The sequence below is a fragment of the Microcaecilia unicolor genome, chromosome 14 (genome assembly GCF_901765095.1).
Source record: "Microcaecilia unicolor chromosome 14, aMicUni1.1, whole genome shotgun sequence".
Lineage (NCBI taxonomy): Eukaryota > Metazoa > Chordata > Amphibia > Gymnophiona > Siphonopidae > Microcaecilia > Microcaecilia unicolor.
Genome location: NC_044044.1, coordinates 50,626,657 through 50,648,230, shown reverse-complemented (window position 1 = coordinate 50,648,230; position 21,574 = coordinate 50,626,657). Strand labels below are relative to the sequence as shown.

The window sequence follows — 21,574 nt, the reverse complement described above, 5'->3', positions numbered from 1 at the left end:
GGCCACGCCTCCAATGTTGCTACTATTTGAGATTCTACATGGAATGTTGCTATTCCAACATTCCATGTAGAAGTCGGCCCTTGCAGATCAGCAATGTGGCCGCGCAGGCTTCTGCTTCTGTGAGTCTGACGTCCTGCACATACGTGCAGGACGTCAGACTCACAGAAACAGAAGCCTGCGCAGCCTTCTACATGGAATGTTGCTAGTGGAATAGCAACATTCCGTGTAGAATCTCCAATAGTAGCAACATTCCATCTAGAATCTCCAATAGTAGCAACATTCCATGTAGAATCTCCAATAGTATCTATTTTATTTTTGTTACATTTGTACCCTGCGCTTTCCCACTCATAGCAGGCTCAATGCGGCTTACATGGGGCAATGGAGGGTTAAGTGACTTGGCCAGAGTCACAAGGAGCTGCCTGTGCCTGAAGTGGGAATCGAACTCAGTTCCTCAGTTCCCCAGGACCAAAGTCCACCACCCTAACCACTAGGCCACTCCTCCACTCTTGGTATTAAGGGTCCTTTTACTAAGGTGCACTGAAAAATGGCCTGCGCTGGTGCAGGTGCGTGTTTTGGATGTGCGCGGATCCATTTTTCAGCGCACCTGTAAAAAATGCCTTTTTTTTTCATTTAGGAGGAAAATGGACGTTTAGCAAAATGAAAATTGTCACGCGTCCATTTTGTGTCTGAGACCTTACCACCACCCATTGACGTAGCAGTAAGGTCTCTGGGCCAGAAGAAAAAAAAAAGCCTTGAAGGACATTTGGCATAAATGAATATAGTCTTCAATCAACACAGCTCCTGGAAATCCCAGGTGCTAAAGGAAAAGCCCCCTGCTAAGGAAATCATGACGGACTGTCTGAGCTCTTAAATGCACAGTTGGCAGCTAAATCCTACAAGAATTGCTTTCATTAAAGAATAATTCCCACCATCCTTCTCCTCCTCCCAGGCTGGCTGGGACATGCTATAAGTTTAGAGAATGTTCTTCAAACCTGGGACTAGGAACAGAGATGTAAAAAGGTTTGTCGGACCCTTTTTGAAAGTAATAATTCCTCCTCTTTCCTTCCTCCCCTCAAAAAAATTCCAGGACACTGATGTGAAACGTTTGCCTTGGATTTTTCAGAGTAACAGCCCAGAAACAAGCTGTAGTAAATATAAATGAGGAAATAAACCAGTGTTTAGCCCATCCAGCTCATTTTCGAAAGTGATCGCCGGCCATCTTCCGAGATAAATCGGGATATGGCCGGCGATCTCTCAAAAGCGGCGAAATCGGTATAATCGAAAGGTGCTTTTTTGACACCTTCAACGCTTTCCCGTCGCCGAGCCGGTGAAAGTTCAAGGGGGCGTGTTGGCGGCGTAGCGAAGGCAGGGCATGGGCGTGGCTACCAGATGGCCGGCTTTCGTGGATAATGGAATAAAAAAAGCGGCGTTAATCAGTATTTCGCCGGTTTTACTTGGTCCTTTTATTTTCACGACCAAGCCTCAAAAAGGTGCCCCAATTCACCAGATGACCACCGGAGGGAATGGGGGATGACCTCCCCGTACTCCCCCAGTGGTCACCAACTTCCTCCCACACTAAAAAAAATAAAAATAAAAACCTTTTTTGCCAGCCTGTATGCCAGCCTCAAATGTCATACCCAGCTCCCTGACAGCAGTATGCAGATCCCTGGAACAGTTTTTGTTGGTTGCAGTGGACTTCAGGCAGGTGGACCCAGGCCCATTCCACCCCCCCCCCCTACCTGTTACACTTGTGGTGGTAAGTGTTGAGCCCTCCAACCCCCCCCCCCCAAAAACCCACTGTACCCACATGTAGGTGCCCCCCTTCACCCATAAGGGCTATGGTAGTGGTGTAGAGTTGTGGGGAGTGGGTTTTAGGGGGGATTTGGGGGGCTCAGCAACCAAAGTAAGGGAGCTATGCACCTGGGAGGTATTTGTGTGTGTATATATATATATATATATATATATATATATATATATATATTTTAGAAGTGCCCCCTAGGGTGCCCGGTTGGTGTCCTGGCATGTAAGGGGGACCAGTGCACTACAAATGCTGGCTCCTTCCATGAGCAAATGCCTTGGATTTATAAGTACATAAGTACATAAGTAGTGCCATACTGGGAAAGACCAAAGGTCCATCTAGCCCAGCATCCTGTCACCGACAGTGGCCAATCCAGGTCAAGGGCACCTGGCACGCTCCCCAAACGTAAAAACATTCCAGACAAGTTATACCTAAAAATGCGGAATTTTTCCAAGTCCATTTAATAGCGGTCTATGGACTTGTCCTTTAGGAATCTATCTAACCCCTTTTTAAACTCCGTCAAGCTAACCGCCCGTACCACGTTCTCCGGCAACGAATTCCAGAGTCTAATTACACGTTGGGTGAAGAAAAATTTTCTCCGATTTAGCCGGGGTTGAGATGGCCGCTTTTTGTTTCCATTATCGCTGAAAAACAAAACCGGCCATCTCAAACCCGGCGAACATTGGCATTTGGCCGGCCAAACCGTATTATCGAAAAAAAAGATGGCCGGCCATCTTTTTCGATAATACGGTTCAGCCAGCTGTTTGCAGCACCGCCAAAATAGATCGCCGGCAATCTATTTCGCCGGTATCCCCTCTTCATCAGGATGAAAATTCCTCACATAGAAATGACTTTGGAATTTCTTGAAAAACTCAATGCATATTTTTGGGACCCACTTAGGAGATTGCATTTTTTTTTCAATATTTTCATCAAACTCATTGGTAAAAATAAATCAGGGTAATACCTGAAAACTTCAGTGAGGAAGAAGATTTGCTCTCCCTGGTACCCTTTAATCTTTTACCAGCGAGGATCATAATAGATGATAAAAGATCTTCTCCAGTTAAGTACCTCATGTATGGCCTTCGGGGGATTAGAGAGAGAGAGGGATGGACGAAGGAGATATTCCTTTTTCCAGCAGGATAGCAATTTGGAACAACCTTAAAATTCTCATACAGGGTAGAGCAGCTAACTCAAAGCTATGATAATCCAAAAACACGTGAAGGCTGTTTTTGGTTTCAGATAAGGCATCCTGTTCAGTTTCTGCCTAGAAACGTCATCTAAAGAAAACCAGGGACGTAGAGGACCTAATGAAATGGCTGGGGGCATCACCCAAAGTAGCTTCTCAGGGGCCTATGGGTCTCCAGATTGGTTACTTTTGCATATCCCATGACAGTAATGAACCTTACTTTTCCAGGGTATGTGGAGCTTGAGCTCAGTCTCTCACATAAAACCTTGATATCTGTTTTGGGGTAGAGTAACAGAGGAATGGAAGGGATCCGGGAAGCGGATTTAAATCAAACAGCAGGAGTAATTTTGGTGTAAAACAGTTTTCAGTTCCTTTCTCATCTTTGCTCACGCTGTCCATGTATGTTATAGCTCATAGAGCGGTTCTAAATCAGCAAAGGTGGCTGAATTTACTGATAATAGGGATAACAGATGCTGGTCATTCCCAATAGAGACAGATAAACTTCCACCTGCTCTTTTCTACTGTTCAGACCTGAATGTGTTGTGGATTAAGGGCCTCTTTTACAAAGTGCCAGTAAGCCCAACGCAAGCTTACCACTCGCTAAAAAGGAACTATCTCTGGGCTACCGCAGCAGCCCAACAGTACTTCCCACCCCCAGCGCGCCATCATATCCGTTGCCAGTGTGTATCCGGCAGTAATCGGACAAAGGCTGGGTGACAGATTGGGCACTTGCAGTCTTCACCCATCCCCTCCCTCTCGTGGTAGCAGTGACAGAGCCTGGATCACTTGCAGGCCAGATTCATGTCTGAACAGATCCAGGCTTCCCTCCCTTTCTCTTCCCTTAAAGCTGAAAGCGTGGGAAAAACAGAAGTCCTTTGATTCTAGCCGCACTGCTGGTGATGTCATGACTAACCTTCGCTCCCCCACTGTAGCCCCTCCTGCTGCGGCGAGTCCCAGCATGCAGGTCTACTGGGGTCAGTGCCAGACTATTAAGAGCAGAAAGTGAAGATAAGGGGTGAGGTGGAGCAGAGTTTACAGTGTTACAGCTAGGTAAACTAATCTCTCTCTTATTTTCTTCCACTTTTCTTTCTGTCTGTGCTGCCCTCATTTCCTTTTCCTGTCTATCCTAATCTATCCCATGCTACGATCTCTTTTACCATTTCTACTCATTCTTGCTGTCCAACACCTGCCCATCCCTCTTTTGGTCCTTGCCCCTCCTGTTTCCTTTCCTTCTTTCCGTAGGGTGAATGGTTCACTTCCCAGAGGGGTGAAGATTGATGGGGACACCCTTATCTTCCTGGAGCCCCTGACTCAGGAGGACGCAGGGGTCTACGTCTGCCGAGCGACTAATGATGTCACATCCCGCCACAGCAGCGTCCATCTTAACATTGCAGGTACAGTCTAAGATCCCTGGGACGGTAGAGACCAGCAGTTGGTTACCAACCTGTGCCATGGCCTAGGCCCCATACTCTTATGCCCCAGAAAAGACCCCACATGTCCTAAGGCCTGTGCTTCACAGAGATTGGTCATCTCCACTCCACTCCTGCAGGGATCCTCCCTTGCCCTGTAGCTTGCACTTCCCACCATTGTTGAGACCCTCTACCGTCTTGTGGCCTGTGACCTCCCACCTACACTTGTAATGACCTTCTGTATCCTTTGCTCCCTCACCTTCTCCCCATGCATTCCGTGGCCTGCAGTCTCCCACCTCTGTAGAGGCCCTGCATGTTATGGTCTGTGTCCCCCCCCCCCTTCACAGAGTACCCCTTTATCAGTACCTCCTATAACAGGACCAAATGTGTTGAACAGCCATAGAAAAGTGTGTAAAGGTGCAGTCGCCTACCCCAGAGGTGGCCACTGGTCTTTTCCTAAATAGCTGAATTTATTGAAATGAGGCTGACTGCCTCTCTGTCAGAGGCTGGGATTGGGATCTTGCAGCTGTAGGGGGGAGAGAAGAGGAGACCCTTCCTGTGTTTTGCTTTTGTAGTTGCAGCCTCTGACTGGAACATGTGGGTGTTGTTTATGTATAAAATCTCTTGTTCTGACTCTTAATGACTAATGTCCTGATAAAAGGACCCCATTGTTGTTCTTGTGGGTGTGCTTCTCTGGGAGATACTGTACAATTAATTCATGATCACAAATAATTGTTCTGAACAATGACACACAATAGGCAGTGCTTAGGTGCCATCAATATCGCATCTTGTGGAGGAAGGAGCACCACCCCTATAAAAGGATATAGCTACCCTTACAGAGGGCGCGGGGCTGGGGGGAGGCAGCAGAGGTGATGACGAGGGCATGAGCAACATGCACCTGCGTGATTTATTAAAAAAGAGACACAAACTCTACTGCCCAGCCTGGAATAGTGATGACGGGAGATCTGAGGGAGGTTTATAAAAGCTCCATAACGTGCCCCTCCCCCTCACTTCCTGTATAGCTCCTGTTCTATAGTAGGATTCAGACAATTACACTGAAGGTTTAAAAGTCCTGCTGAGCCACCCAGATACAGGATGGACGGCTACCCTACCCAATCAGGCAATGTTTATTTATTTATTAGGATTTATTTACCGTGTTTTTGAAGTAATTCATTCAAGGCGGTGTATAGCAAGAATAAGACAAATATAGGCAATAAACAATTACAGCAGTAAAAATATTTAAATAACAGTACACGGTGTGGCATAGTATACTACATTACAATGTTAACGCAATACTCTTATCTGATGATATCTGCTGAGGACATAACACCTTCTGAGCCTCCTATTCTATTCTCCCGGTGCAATATCCTAGTATAGAAGTGAAGGGGATCGGCAAACTAATAAGTGTGCATTTTGTGCTTCCGTCGTGAACCCTGTGGTGTAACCTGGCTGTTTCTGTCTCCCTTCCCATCCCTCCCAGAGGGTGAGCCTCCGAAGTTGAACCTGGTGTCTATCTCTATCATTGCTGTTGCCGTGGTTACTATTGTCCTGCTCACTATTGTGGTGGTAGCCATGATTCTGGTGAATCGTTATCACAAGAGGAAAACCAAGAGGCTCTCGGAGAAAATGTAAGCAGTGTACCGTGGCATCTTCATATCTGTCCAAGTGTGTACTGATCCTGTGTGTGCACGTCATAGTGTACTCATAACTCTTGTGTGCATATGCGTGTCGATGCATGTATGTCTCTCTGCCTGAGTATTCCTACTGATCCTATGTTGCTTTCTTTTCTTTTTATTTATTTATAACCCACCTTTATCCTGTGTGCACTTCTCTCTTGTATGCACCAATTCTGTATGCTTGTATCTTGGATGGGCTGGAGTGGGGCTTTGATGACAACTTCAGAATTTGGAGCACAAGACCAGCGCTGGGCAGGCTTCTATGTTCTGTGTCCTGAAAATGGCATGGACAAATCAAGACCAAGTATACATATGTAGAATCACATCATACCTTATGCTATGAGTTTATCTTAACATAGTAGATGATGGCAGAAAAAGACCTGCACGGTCCATCCAGTCTGCCCAACAAGATAACTCGTATGTGCTACTTTTTGTGTATACCTTACCTTGATTTGTATCTGTCTTTTTCAGGGCACAGACCGTATAAGTCTGCCCAGCACTAGTTGGGCAGACAGGATGGCCCGTACAGGCCTTTATCTTCCAATCATCTACTGTGTTACAATGAGACTTACAAGTTACCGTATTTTTCGGACTATAAGACGCACCGGACCATAAGATGCACCTAGGTTCTAGAGGAGGGAAATAGGAAAAAATTTTTTTCCTTTTTCCCTCCTCTAAAACCTAGGTGCTCCGGTGCGTCTTGTCCGAATCCCTCCCTCCGAGTTCGGGATCGCCCTCCCCCCGGCCCTGTCACCACTTCTCCCTACTCACGTCACGCGATCTTCCCTGGTGGTCTAGTGACATCGGGGCAGGAAAGAGCCCCCTCTTTCCTGCCCAGCGCGCTGCTCTCCATCCTCCTGTATGCAGCCTGACGGTCTCGGCGAGATTCAAAATGGCCGCCGAGACTTCAATTCTTGGCGGCCATTTTGAATCTCGCCGAGACCGTCAGGCTGCATACAGGAGGATGGAGAGCAGCGCGCTGGGCAGGAAAGAGGGGGCTCTTTCCTGCCCCGACGTCACTAGACCACCAGGGAAGATCGCGTGACGTGAGTAGGGAGAAGTGGTGACAGGGCCGGGGGGGAGGGCGATCCCGAACTCGGAGGGCGGGCGGCCTGCCAGCCAGCCAGCCAGCCAAATCTACCTTCGGACTATAAGAAGCACCCCCATTTTCCTCACAAATTTTGGGGGAAAAATATTGCGTCTTATAGTCCGAAAAATACAGTATATAGTAACCTATGGAACTTTGTAAGAATACGTGCTTTGAAAATGAGCCCCAATATGTTACGTTGGGATGTGTATCTCTGTCTCTGTGAGAATGTGCTGATTGTGCGTGATCCCATGTAGATGTATATGAGCCTCACCCCTTCTACCTGTTCTAGGAGCTCCACTCAGTACTTGTGGAATTTAGAGCTAAGATTGGGGATTGTACTACGGGGTCTCTTAACTGCCTGCTAATTTCTTACAGAGAGGAGCTGTCCACGCTGTCCAGAGAATGTTCTAGGAGGGGGTTAAGCTCTAACACAGCCAGTGCAGATATAAAAGCACAGGTGAGATCATAGAGCCAATGGGGTAAGGGAAAGAGACCTGCCCGAGGAACTGAGACTCCCAAAAAGGTTCTTGCACCCAGGCCGTCCACAGTGTCTGAGTTAGTTAGAATTAAATGTGTAATTGCATTTTATGAACTGTATTTAACCTCAGATTGAAAGGGTGGGAATGCATATATGTGCAAATAGTGCTTTGGAGGGTGGTCTCAATCCTTTTACTGGACCAGTTAAAAGAAGCCACATAAATTTCTACTTTCTATTTCTCCTGAGACCACTAAATAGTCAAATTCTGCAAGATGGGGGAAGCATCTGGTTAGCACTGAATCAGAAATCTCTAATGTTTCCCCCCATACCCTGTCCTCTCTTTGTGCCCTTCAGATGGAGGAAGGCATCCAGCTCCAATCCGGCAACTACCCTGACAGCCTCAGGGATGCCAGCATCAGCTCTATAATGGTAAGTGTGGGAAGGATGCTTCCCCCACCCCTGATGCCCCATCCAGGATGCTCGAAGGGCTTGGAGGGAACTGTTGTGCAGCTCTTCACCGCACTCGCCTCTCTGCCCAAACTATGGCTGATTTCTCCTGCAAGGTTCACAAGATTAATCTAAACTCTTTACCACTCCCTGCCTAACACCCCCTACTTCAAGCCTCTCCTCTTCCCTCTTTTTTTTCCGAAATCACAGGAGGAAACTGCTCACTTTTTCTTTTCATCTTACCCCCAAATAAAAACCGAACGGCCACTGGGAGCCAGCTCCGTACGTTCACTACCTTTTCATAAAGAAATGTTCCCTTAGATTACTCCATCCTACATTCCCTCCTTCCAGAAGTTGGAAGAGACTCACCTCCCATGTATTTATGCCACGGAGGTATTAAATGTGTCTATCGTATCTCCCCTGTCCTGCCTTTCCTCAGTTCGATGCCCCTTAGTAATGTAACAGACATAGGCGCCGACTCCATGGGTGCTGTGGGTGCTCGAGCACCCCCAATATTGCATACCCACCGGAAGTTCGTTCCCTACCTCCCTCCTCCCTTCGAGTTCCAGGCCCCCTCCCTCCGAATTGTAAAAGTCATCTATTTTACCTCGTCGGGGTTAGGGCGGCAGCAGCGGTAAAAAGCATGCAGGCTCGGCTCGGTGCTTAGTTCAGTTTTCCCTTCGCTCTCTCTCAGTTCTGGTCCCGCCCTCATTTCCTGTTTCTGCAAGGGCGGGGACCAGAGCTGAGAGAGAGCGAAGGGAAAACTGAACTAAGCACCGAGCCTGCATGCTTTTTAGCACTGCTGCCGCCCTAACCCCGACGAGGTAAAATAGATGACGAGGGAGGGGGATGAGAGGAGGGGGAGTGGGGAATGCATCACCTGTAAAAAAAAAAAAAAAAAATTCAGCACCCCCAATCATTTTGAAAAGTTGGCTCCTATGGTAACAGATGAGGGTAGGAAAAAAATCATTTGGCCCTTCCAGTCTGCCCAGCTATCCTGTCCACACTGCTGAAGATTTCTTCCAATTCCCGGCCTTAGAAGTTGAACTGTTCGCTGGATATCACTGCTTATCTATGTCCTCTTGTCCTAGAATACTCTTTCTTCTGAAAAAGGGTTTTCTTCTTGTCCATTGTTTATACATTTTCTAGTAATTAAATGTATGTCAATCAGTTCACTTTTGACCTTCCCAAAAAAACTCAGGTGGAGAAGGGTAACATCAAATAATGTATTAAATAACCCTACATCAAATAAAAATAATATAATAAAGGTTTATTATCTCAGAAGCACCCACCATGTAAAATATATAGATTGCTTGTGTTTGATTTATTCATACTGTACACCGCCTTGAGTGAATTCCTTCAAAAAGGCGGTAAATGAATCCTGATAAATAAATATAGGGCCTGATATTTAGCCTGCAGTGGTAAAGAGCTGGCAAGCTGCTTCCAGCTGTGAGCTGAACTAACTCTGGATAGTCAATGCTGGAGCATGCACAACTCCCGGTATTGAATATACAGATAGGACTAATGATCAGGAAGTTAACCACTTCTTATAACAAGTTTTGTGGAGCGCGAGAGACATGCTCCACCCAGAGCCGTAGCGAGGGGAGCTGACACCCGGGGCGGGTCACCGCTGCGCACCCCCCCCCCAGAGCGCATACCTGCGGCGAGGGACGGGCGGGAGGGCCGATCCGCCCCGACTGCACATTACTGGGGTGTGTCGGCTCCACGCTGGTTCACTGCTCTCTCTGGCCCGGAACAGGAAGTAACTGCGCCCTCGTGGCAGGTGGGAAGGCACTCGTGCATACGCGGTGGAGCCAGTGGTGTAGGAAGGGGGGAGGGGCGGTCCGCCCCGACTGCACGTTACTGGGGTGTGTCGGCTCCACGCTGGTTCACTGCTCTCTCTGGCCCGGAACAGGAAGTAACCTGTTCCGGGGCAGAGAGGGCAGTGCACCAGCGCGGAACCGACACCCCCCAGCGGCGTGCACCCGGGGCGGACCGCCCCTCCCCGCCCCCCCCTTCCTACACCACTGGCTCCACCGCGTATGCACGAGTGCCTTCCCACCTGCCACGAGGGCGCAGTTACCACAGTCCTTTTTCTACCGCTGTGAAGAGAGGCTGGCTTTTTTTTCGGTGTCTATTCACAGGTCTGGTCTGGAAGAGCCTTTCGTGTTCGTTTTTGTGAACGTTTTTCGTGTGCTCGTGTTCGGGTCCACTTTCTTTTCCTCTTCCCTTTTATTGTTAGATTTTTTTGTCCAATTTTTAAGTTTCCTTTGTTTTCCACGTTGCTAGGCTGCATTGAGGCCTTGATTCGGCCAGGATTTTGCCTTTCTTTTTTCTGGTGCCTTGCCCCTTTTTTCAGCACCACCACTTCGTTTGATTTGGTTGCAGAAGTTTTTCCGTCCATGTCCATTCAAGTTCCCAATGGCTTCATGCATGATACCCGGTGCAATCGGACAGTCTCTGGTAAGGACACCTAATCTTAGTGTCTTCAGTGTTTAGGGCCCGACCATAGCCCTGCTAACTGTGTCCTCTGTCTTCAGGTGAAGAATTAGACCCAGGTTGCCACAGACGTTCAATGAGCATAGATATTTGGATCCAAGTTCGATTCCTCGGCATCGGGAGTATCGGTCCGTATGGCTGCTACTGGACCTCGTGACACTGGAAGCAGTAGTGCATCGAGTGGGTCTCCACCTGTCTCGATGCCGACTGCTGTGCAGGGCCCCCGGGACTGTCCAGCGTTGGACCCGATCCCAAGGCGCATTGGCCTACTACGTGAAGCAGATAAGGCCGCACAGACAGTCTGCCCAACCTTTTGTTTCTTTTGATCCCAACAGGATGGGGTTGCCATCGAGAAACGCACAGTCTCTAATTGGCTGGCAGATTCCATTTCTTTCACTTATGCCCAGGCTGGGCTGACCCTGCAGGGTCACATCAAGGCTCACAATGTCAGAGCCATGGCTGCATCAGTAGCCCACTTGCGGGCAGCCTCCATTGACGAAATTTGCAAGGCTGCGATGTGTTCTTCAGTCCACACATTCACATCTCATTACTGCCTTAAGCAGGACACCCGACGTGACAGTCGGTTCGCGCAGACAGTGTTGCAGAATCTGTTTGGTGTCTAGAATCCAACTTCACCCCCCTAGGCCCATTTTATTCTGTTCCAGGCTGCACTCTCACTCGGTATATAGTTTCAGGTTGCGAGGCTCAATTGACCAATGTTTGTTGTTTTTGGTGAGCCTAGATGCTAGGGAATCGGGATACCCCAATTATCTTCTGAGAAAGTGAAGATGGCCTGGGAGGAACATAAAGAGAAGATATTTACCTTTACTAGGTATTCTCCAAGGACAGCAGGCCTTTTATTCTCTCAAACCCTCCCACCTCCCCTAGGAGTTGGCACCTATTTTTTTTTTAATGCTGTAGTACTTAACTGCGGTAACCGCACCTTCGTGGCAGGCGGGAAGGCACTCATAACAAGCTTTACAGACCTTTGTGGAGCGTGAGAGACAAGCTCAACTGCGCATAAGCTCTGGACCGGGCAATGTGGTGCCGCGTTACCCAGTTGTGAGAGTATAAGACCTGCTGTCCTCGGAGAACACCTGCTACAGGTAAGTATCTTCTCTGTATGTTCCTCGCAGGCCACTATGCTCTTCAACAGAACACCATCTTTCAGTCCCTTCAGTTTTTTCCTCCCAGTTTGCATCATCCTCAAATAGTGCTTTATTTTATCTTTCTCTCGCTTTATGGAACACTAGTAAAAAAGGCCCGTTTCCGAAACCAATGAAACTGGTGCTAGCATGTGGTTTTTTTTTGTGTGTGTGTGTGTATGTGTCACAGAGTTATTTTGTGTGTGTGTGAGTGTGTGAGGGTGCGGTGTGTGTGCAGGTTGTTGATGTGTGTCTTTTTTTGTTTTGTTTTTTGCTTGGGGGTTGGGGGATGTGCTGTGCTGTCCTTGGTCGCTGTTTGCTGCTGGCTGGGTCGCGGGTAATCCTTCCAGCTGGGCTGCAGCTTGTCCTGTTCGCCCACGTCCCAGATGGTGACGGGCACGTTGTTTTCGGCTCCTCTGACTCCATGTCAAGCGATCCCAAATATAGTCTGTGCTATAGGCCCTCTGGCACTCTTCAGTACTGGCATTAGGCATTTAAAAATTTCTTCCCCCCCCTCCCCCGGTCTATTTTTGCACATACCCATAGCAGGAATATTCGCTCATTCCAGCGGTGGTTCTGTGCTCTCCGTGCTGCACAGATAATGAGCCATTCTGTTGGGGAATGCTCCTCCCTTATTGTCACGTAGTTTCCTCTGATTGGTCCGTCTTACGTTGCCTAGTGTTGCCTGGGAACGGTGTTGTGATGGTCCTTTGTGTTTCAGAATGTTGAGGGTGTTTTTTCTGATTGGTCCGTCATGCGAGGGCGAGGCAGAGAGACATGGTCAGTGTTGTGGCTTCACCACCATGAATCCATGAACCCTTCAGGGAGTGACTGAGTGACTTCAGAACGTTGTCTTCAGAACGTTGAGGGTGAGTTTTATTATAGTAGATGTTTCCTCTTTCTCTTCTCTCTGAATCATCAGACACAAAATTTGAGACCACACTGAAGACATATCTCTTCGACCTGGCCCTTCCAAGCTTAACAGTCCCCATCCAGTAGCGGACTCAGTAGCTAGCAGCTACTCTAGTTTGGCCCCATACTTCATCCCTATTTTCTTTACTATTGTTCTGTCCTATTTGAGTATTGTAGCTCCTTTTCCAAACGTGGTTGAATTTATTATTGTAAACAACTCCGCTAGTTTGAAGAGCAGTATATGTAAATAAACGTAAATGCAGGGAGACCCCAATCATTTTCAAGTGCATCACCTTAGCCACTCAAACATGACTACCAGTCACCGCTAAAACCTGTGTGAGGAGCAGGTGCAGATGGGCACCTCAGTCATGTGAAGATTTGCAGGCCTGTGCTAAATATATTTTCCCCCATATGCAGAGGAATTCTATATATGGTGCCGAACATTAGGTGCTACTTTCATGCTGAATTTTTTGCATGGAAAAGCATCCTAACAGATGCAAGACACGGAAATGGGGCAGAAATGGCAGATCCACACGAAAATATGCATGCCCATTTATAGAATAGCACCTAAGTGCTTCCATACAGCTGTGCAAAGGGGGTGTGACCACAGAAGGGGCGTGGGCAGATCAGGTCTTCCCTTAAAATGCATGCAGTATTACAAGTCACTTAACCCTCCATTGCCCCATGTAAGCCGCATTGAGCCTGCCATGAGTGGGAAAGCGCGGGGTACAAATGTAACAAAAAAAAAAAAAACTTGCACACCGGGATTTTATATACCTGGTTTCAGTTTGTGTAACTCCTCACACCCAAAGTTGAGTGCAGATCCCGGTGCTACATGCTAGTCTACAGAGGGTGCCAAACCCAAAAGATCTGCTATAGAATATCGTTTAGCGCCAAATTTTTTTTAGCCCTGAATTTTGAGCACTATTTACTGAATTCAGCCCTAAATGTTTATTAAAGCAAGACAAACGTAACAGCAGACATTTATTTATTTAGATTTTGCTCACCCCTTTTTCAGTAGTAGCTCAAGGTGAATTACATTCAGGTACTCTGGATGTTTCTCTATCCCAGGAGGGCTCACAATCTAAGTTTGTACCTGAGGCAATGGAGGGTTAAGCGACTTGCCCAAGATCACAAGGAGCAGCAGTGGGATTTGAACCGGCCACCGGTGCTCTAACCACTAGGCCACTCCTCCACTCAGCAACGTTCCATGTAGAATCACCAATAGTAGCAACATTCCATGTTCCACTGCACTAACCACTAGGCTACTCCTCCATTAGCAACGTTCCATGTAGAAGCCTGCCCTTGCAGATCAGCAACGCAGCTGCGCAGACTTCTGCTTCTGTGAGTCTGACGTCCTGCACGTACGTGCAGGACGTCAGACTCACAGAAACAGAAGCCTGCACGACTGATCTGCAAGGGCAGGCTTCTGTTTCTCTGTCCCAGGAGGGCTCACAATCTAAGTTTGTACCTGAGGCAATGGAGGGTTAAGTGACTTGCTCAAGATCACAAGGAGCAGCAGTGGGGTTTGAACCGGCCACCTCTGGATTGCAAGACCGGTGCTCTAACCACTAGGCCACTCCTCCACTCAGCAACATTCCGTGTAGAATCTCCAATAGTAGCAACATTCTATCTAGAATCTCAAATAGTTGCAACGTTCGATGTGCCACTGCTCTAACCACTAGGCCACTCTTCCACTTCCTTTAAAAAGCGAATAACCAATATTATTCAAATTTTCAAGCTGTCATTAACAGTTACCTGCCACTTAGTTTTGAGTTATGCCCTTTCTACCATCAAACCCTCCCATTCACCCTACTAGTATGCCTAGTTAATATATCACATGCAACAGATCTCTATATTATATTGATTAGGATTTATTTACCCTCTTATTGAAGGAATTCACTCAAGGCGTTGTACAGAAAGAATAAATCTTTTGGCTGTTTTGGATACTAGCCAGCTCTCAGCGTGATTGAAAGCAATTCACTTAGGATTTCTGCTTATACATTGTGAAGATACACCTTGACCCCTGAGGCAGGCGCTTGTGCGCCGAAACACGGCCCGTGTCGGGTCTTTTTCACAATAAAAGGACGGCTATTATCTCTTTTTTGAAGGCCCAGTGGTGCTTTTTTGTCTGTATAGTTTACTACTTACAATGTCAACACAATACATAATAAAACATCTTAATAGACAATGCAGGGTATAAGCAAAGATGGAACATATAGATAGGAAAGAGAGTAAGAAGAGGTGATTAAATATTATCTCAGCTAGGTAGGAGTGGATAAACACATCCTGCTGTAATATATGCAGCCTATGTCACTCCTTGTGTGTGAGACTAACAAGGTAGTTACTTGTTATAGACATGGATCCTCAGAAGCTTAGCTGAAATTGGGTGGCGGAGCAGGTGGGGGGAAGAGGGGTTGGTGGTTGGGAGGCTAGGATAGGGGAGGGCAGACTTATACGGTCTGTACCAGAGCCGGTGATGGGAGACGGGACTGGTGGTTGGGAGGCAGGAAATACTGCTGGGCAGACTTATACGGTCTGTGCCCTGAAAAAGACAGGTACAAATTCAAGATATGAGTTTATCTTGGGCAGACTAGATGGACCATGCAGGTCTTTTTCTGCCGTCATCTACTATGTTACTATGTTATCTAAACTGTAAAGTCTGCCCCTTAGATCAGTCTAGCTGGTGCATGGTCAGATATAATGCATAATTTTTTAAAATTTGTTTCAACCATTTGATATAGGGGTCCTAAATCCAGGGCGTTTTTTGAGGGGGTACGGGGGGGGGGGGGGGTACTGAGTACCGGCACCTTTTCCATTATCTGCTAAAATTGACCCATGGTCCCCAAGTTATAATGAAAGATCTCAGGCTCTACACACCAATTCTACTTTGTCATAGATTCTGTGACTGGTTGCAGGGGGCCTGGCTATTGTAGGGTGGGTCCCTCATTGATCCACCCCCATCCCTGAAGGGTGGCCTGGCATTTGAGTACCGGTACCTTTTTCACTAGAAAAAATGCACCGCCTATATCTCAATCTACGTATTTATTCTGACGTTCCGAAAAGCTGCCATTCTAGTGAGTAGATAAATGCATCCACTACAGTTAAGAAGACTTTCTAAATGAGGAACTGAGACTTACCACTTTCCTGCTGCAATTGCCAGGCATGGTTTGTTGAATATTCTTGTTAGAATTACTGCTGCTACTAGATGGCACCACTGTATAGGACAGGCAGTACCTTGATTCTGATATGAGGGTGGCCTTTAGAAAAGGGTGGAGGATCCAGGTCACCTAAGAACATAAGCGTTTCCGTAATGGAACAGACCAAAGGTCCATCAAGCCCAGTTTCCTGTTCCCAAGAGTGGCCAATCCAGGTCACAAGTACCTGGCAAGATCCCAGAACAGTAAAACAGATTTTATGCTGCTTATCCTAGAAATATAATACCAAAAATGGTAGAATATAGGGCAAAAGTGCCAAAAGGTTTCAGAATAGGTTGTTACGGGGAAGTCTCATATAGTCACCGGGGCAACTTTCTTTTCACCTGTAAGGTGTACCCCTATTTAGTGACGATTTTAATCATAGACTGCCCCCAACCTTCCTCAGTGTGTGGTATAAAAAGTTTTTAGTTTTTTTTCTTTTTAATCTTTTTTAAGGGTCTTTTTAATTTTTATTTTGTTAATTTTAATCTTCTTTGTTACCGTTACTCACTGTACTTCAACAGTACTTCTTAAATTCCACACATATTTTCAAACTCATGTTTGTTAACATCCAGTATGGTAGAAATGCCTTATCATTCCTTGCTAACGGAGATAGTTTAACAACACTTATCTGTGTGCAATCCCAGGTGTGACTGTAATCCCAGGTGAAGAGACAGTCCCTGCTCGACAGAGCTTACAATCTAAGCATTTCCATAATGGAACAGACCGAAGGTCCATCAAGCCCAGTTTCCTGTTCCCAAGAGTGGCCAATCCAGGTCACAAGTACCTGGCAAGATCCCAGAACTGTAAAACAGATTTTATGCTGCTTATCCTAGAAATATAATACAAAAACACACGAAAAAAAAGGCGCTGCTCCACCACTATGCTTTGAATACTACACAACAACCTGCTGATGGAGCGAAAAATGCTCAATAGATTATTAGATAAGGGGACGTCTTATAAATTCACACAGGCACTGTATATCACGTTTGTAATAAGCCTCTGATTTTGTGACAATTTTCTAATCATTGACTGCCCCCAACCTCAAATCGTACTCAGAAATTTGCTCAACACATGTGTCCTTTGGTGTATAAAAAATCTTAAATGTCTTTGTGCAGAAAACTATAACTTATCTTTGTACTGCTGGAAGCCACAATCTTATCTGGTCAACTGTGGCCTCGGACACTCTGCTCTTCATCAATATCTCTTGTCTGCATTCAATTCAATCTCCAGTATACATTTAATCCCGACAGGAGCCTGTTTCGCATCTGATAGCTTTGTCAAGGGAAAACAGTTGTATACTTCTCCAACAGACGATGCAGACAGAGGTCTGTTGAAGAAGTATCTAAAGTAGAGTCCCCTTCTTGAGGCTTCCTTAGGATTCCCTCCTGTCTCCTCTTACCAGTAGTATATAACAGTCTAGGTGTAAGGGGTGTCCAGACTTTTGGGACAGTAAGCTAGATATTAAGGACTGCTGAAATTGGAACTGTACCATCCCCATCTCCAATCCTTTAGTCTATTAATAATACATAACAAAGAAAATGTTAAATCTTGGTTTTCACATCTGTGTTTAACTTTCTTTTACTTGCTTGTGCTTTCTCCTGACTTCTGACAGAACGTAGTGTCCTGTAGTTCAAGTGAGTTTATCGCTACCAGCTGATTCTAACAGCTGAAGATGCAGCCACTCACTTCCCACAGACCCTGTCTCGAAATTTCCAAAGCTGAACCAGGGTTCTGCAAAGATCCAGAATCTCACTTTGATTAATAAGGATGGGGCTGGGATCTTTTGCCAGCATTACATAGCTCTAAAAATTCATAGGGTCCAACTATTGCTTCCGAGCATGAGAGAGAGAATTTCTGAGAGCAGTTTTTCCTCTTGGGTTTGTTTTCTGATACCATAACACGGGGTATGTTGGATGTGATCTCAGTCTCTTAAATGTACTGCTAGTACTTGCCTTAATACTTAAATTGTGCCAACAGAGCCCTCTTTTGAAATTCATAGGATATAACATTGTGTATTTCTTGGACCCCTGTGCTCTTCAGAGCTACTTCAAGTAACGTTTCTTTATAATGGTTGACACCTTTTTTTTACATTGTGGTTTGAAAACCAGTTTCAAATCCGTTTTAAACTCACCAGGTAAGCAAAACAATCAACAGTTGGGGACTAGTGCAGTAAGTAAATGTGTGGACATACGCAGGAATGACGGTTCTCCATTTTCTCTCACGGCAGGGCGAGGAGGCAGACAGACGCAGCTATTCTACGTTGACAACAGTACGTGAGATTGAGACACAGACCGAACTCTTCACTTCCGCTGCCCCGGCTGAAGTGGTGAAGGAGGAAGAGGAAGGACCAGAGTTGCTGAGGGCAGACAAAGAGCAGAAGGAAGAGGATGAAGAGGAAAAAGAGCGAGGTGGGCTCATAGAGAACCAACCCTTCATCAAACAAGCCATGACCCACTTCTACAAGGAGAACGGCACTTTACGGGCTAAGCCCAGTACCAATGGCATCTACATCAATGGACGTGGGCACCTTGTATGACCCTTGAAATTAGAGTACTGATGAACCAGAGCACCAGCAAAGTGTTCCCCTACTATCTCAGCTTACCAAGGAGCAACATGGGTAAAGGCAGGTCTAGGGTATTGAACAAAAGACAGAAGAATGTCATGAAGCCAGTTGACCTTCTGGAAATTCTACCCTTTTTACCAGCATATCCTTCCCGGTTCTCATCTTGTAAGGTTGTTGCCCTCAATCCCAGATATCCGACTTGCTGATTTACCAAACATGCTCCTTGCACCGCTCATCAATGAACACAGAGCTGAACATACTTCAGAGCAGCATCTCCAAAGGGAAAATTGGCAAACACTTTTCAGCAAATGAAGGCGGGATTTTTTTTCTTTTGTTTTGGTTTCAGACAATGCATGGGAATATTTGGTAGGAGCTGGGAATCGGGAAGCTGTAAAGGTTCTGTGGGAAATTTCTGGGAACTTGGATCAGAGTGTGGCAGCCCAGATGAAGCTGTCAAGGGATGGGATTGTCCTGGAAAACATCCTATCTCTGGAATACAGCAGGGACGGAGGGACTATGCCAATTTCTCCATTACTTCTGATAACGTCAGCTTCAGATTGAACAGAATGCTTTCACTCTGTTTCATAGTAAGCAATGAAACCATGTTTCTCTTCCTTTTCAAGAGTCTATTTGGGGAGAGAGCTTCTACTCAAGTTGGCAAAAATTGCATAACCATGTAATCAAGGGCCCGATATTCAAAGTGATTTAGCCAGCTGCTGACCGGTTAAATCGCTTGGTCAGGGCTAGCTGCTAACATTTAGTGGCCCCACTGAATATCACGGTGAGCGCCAAACTCAAAGCCAGTTATGTTGGGGATGTTCTGGGGGAGTGGAGTTGGCGCTTGGCTGCTTAAATGGGGCTGCATAAAAGTCTGTCCTATTTTTATGCGATAACCGATAGCCACTTAAAGCGATGAATATTGACTTAAACGGCTATTTGTTAGCCAGCTTAAAAATAACTGGATATCCAAAGCCAAACCCCGCATAGATCCCAGCCTTGAATATTCGGGAATAACGCTGTCGACAGTGAACATTTGGTTGACTATCGGAGCCAAAATGACCAATTATTTTATTTCTTGGTATTTCAGTTTGTCAACTACGTTTTTCTATCCAGCTCAGTTGACAATGGACGTAGCCATTTTGTTTAATAATGAGTCACATCTTCATCACTGTGTGGTAGTAATTAACTCTCCATTCTCAGTACTGTTGCTTTTCTGAATTGTATAGTAGTCACAGATGGATAGATGAAATGTTGATGTTTTAGCAGGTTTATACTGAATGAAGCTGTTAGTTAGGCTATCAAAATGAAATAAAATGGCTGCCTCCATGTTAGTAGAATTGTGCATTAATTACAGATCTCTTTAAAGTTATAACAACTTACATGCAGCTAACAGAAAGGCTTGTGACCGTATATTTATGTTGCTTGTAATGCCACAATCCACAGGATCAAACTGGAATAGAGGTCTTCTCTACAATCAATGATGCTTCTCAGACCTCTCCTTCAGCCACATCTAGCCAGTCAGGTTTTTAGAATTACCACAATGAATATGCATAAGGCAGATTTGCGTGCAATTGGTCTCCAATATGTGTGAAGTTATGTCATGCACATGGCGTTCCGTGGTTGCCTGACACCCAGGGCGGATCGCCACTGCGCACCCCCCCCCCCCACCTTCCAAGTTCCAGCTCCGTCCACCCCAGCGTGGCGTCTCGCATCTGCAGCGCTGCTGTAAAAATAAGAAAATCGCCTTGTCGTCGGCCCTTCCCTCTGTGTCCCACCTTCGAGGAAATAGGAAGTTATGTCAGAGGGTGGGTCACAGTGAGGGAAGGGCCGACGAGGAGGCGATTTTCTTCTTTTTACAGCAGCGCTGCAGATGCAAGGTGCCACGCTGGGGTGGACGGAGCTGGAACCTGGTTGGCAAGTGGGGACTGCGAGGGGAGAGAGGCGGTTCCATGCCAAAGGGGGGGGTGTGGATGGACGGAGCGGAGCACCCCCCACCCGTTGACACCCGGGGCGGACCGCCTCCCCCCCCCCCCCGCCCCGTCCTTGCTACGCCACTGGTCATGCATATTCATTGTGCTAATACTGAACATCTAGTTGGCTAGCTGTGGATGTTTTCTGCATTGTCTCATGGCAGTGTGAATGGAGCAATCTCCTTCACTGTGTTGAGAGAAGGGTCATTTGTGTTGTGTTTTTCACCCCCCCCCCCCCCCACCTTATTTTGAAAAGTTGGCACTTACACCTCCAGGATAGGATTGAAAAGCATCAGACACAACACACAGTGACAGCCTGAGCAGAAGGCAGGTCTCCTTTCTAGTTCTTTCTCCAGAACACTTGAAGACATATTTAACTCTTTAGGGTATAAAAGCAAGCATGGACTTACCAGTTAACGATAGGTGAAAATGATCTTTGGTTTGGTATCTGGTTCAAGAAGGCAGCCCATGAGTGCTTTTGTAAAGTGGCAATGGCAAAAACTACTGTTGTTGAAATTTATGTTTGTAATTGTAAATAAGAATTTTGAACTTGATTGTACGAATTTTGAACTTGATTATGAGAAGGAAAAAAAAAGGGGGTTTTATTCTCCACCTGACAAAATATTTTCCCGTGTCACTGATTTTAATCTGTGACAAATATACATTTGTATGTATGTACAGTGAATTTTTTTTAAGTATTTTATTTATACTAGACAAAAATAAAACCATTTTTGTTTTACTAGACATGTTATACGTTATTTATCCATATGGTTCTTTTCAGTTATAAAGAAAACTCAAGGCCTTTAAGGAGTGGTGATACATTCCTGGCTTTATCCCCACTGCATCTATGCCCTTGCTACTTCTAAGCTGGTTCTAAATCAGGCTTTGGTCTTTACAGAAGAAGATGTAAGAGATATACCTGTATCAGAAATAGTTTTTAAGGGTGATGATGTGGAGGAACTGAAAGAAATTTTGGTGAACCTGGAAGATGTACTGAATGATAAATCACCTGGACCAGATGGTATACACCTCAGGGTACTAAAAGAACTCAAACATGAAACTGCTGATCTGCTGTTAGTGATCTGTAACCTGTCGTTAAAATCATTTGTAGTACCTGATAATTGGAGGGTGGCCAATGTAACGCTAATTTTTAAAAAGGGTTACGGGGTGATCCGTGAAATTACAAACTGGTAAGTGTGAT

At 46.0% G+C, this 21,574-nt stretch overlaps 1 protein-coding gene across 2 annotated transcripts in view; it reads left to right on the top strand.

Annotated features, from left to right (window-relative positions):
* NECTIN4 (nectin cell adhesion molecule 4) overlaps window positions 1-20,084 on the top strand; it is a 131,518-nt gene extending 111,434 nt beyond the window's left edge. The window contains exons 5-9 of one of the 2 annotated variants that reach the window (XM_030187505.1): window positions 4,227-4,378; window positions 5,874-6,021; window positions 7,535-7,616; window positions 7,992-8,066; window positions 18,068-20,084. In XM_030187505.1, coding sequence (XP_030043365.1) covers window positions 4,227-4,378; window positions 5,874-6,021; window positions 7,535-7,616; window positions 7,992-8,066; window positions 18,068-18,376 — 766 coding nt within the window. In that variant the 3' untranslated portion in view covers window positions 18,377-20,084. The remainder of the gene's footprint in view (window positions 1-4,226; window positions 4,379-5,873; window positions 6,022-7,534; window positions 7,617-7,991; window positions 8,067-18,067) is intronic. The other variant, XM_030187506.1, reaches the window with a different exon arrangement.
* The last annotated feature ends 1,490 nt before the right edge of the window (window positions 20,085-21,574 follow it).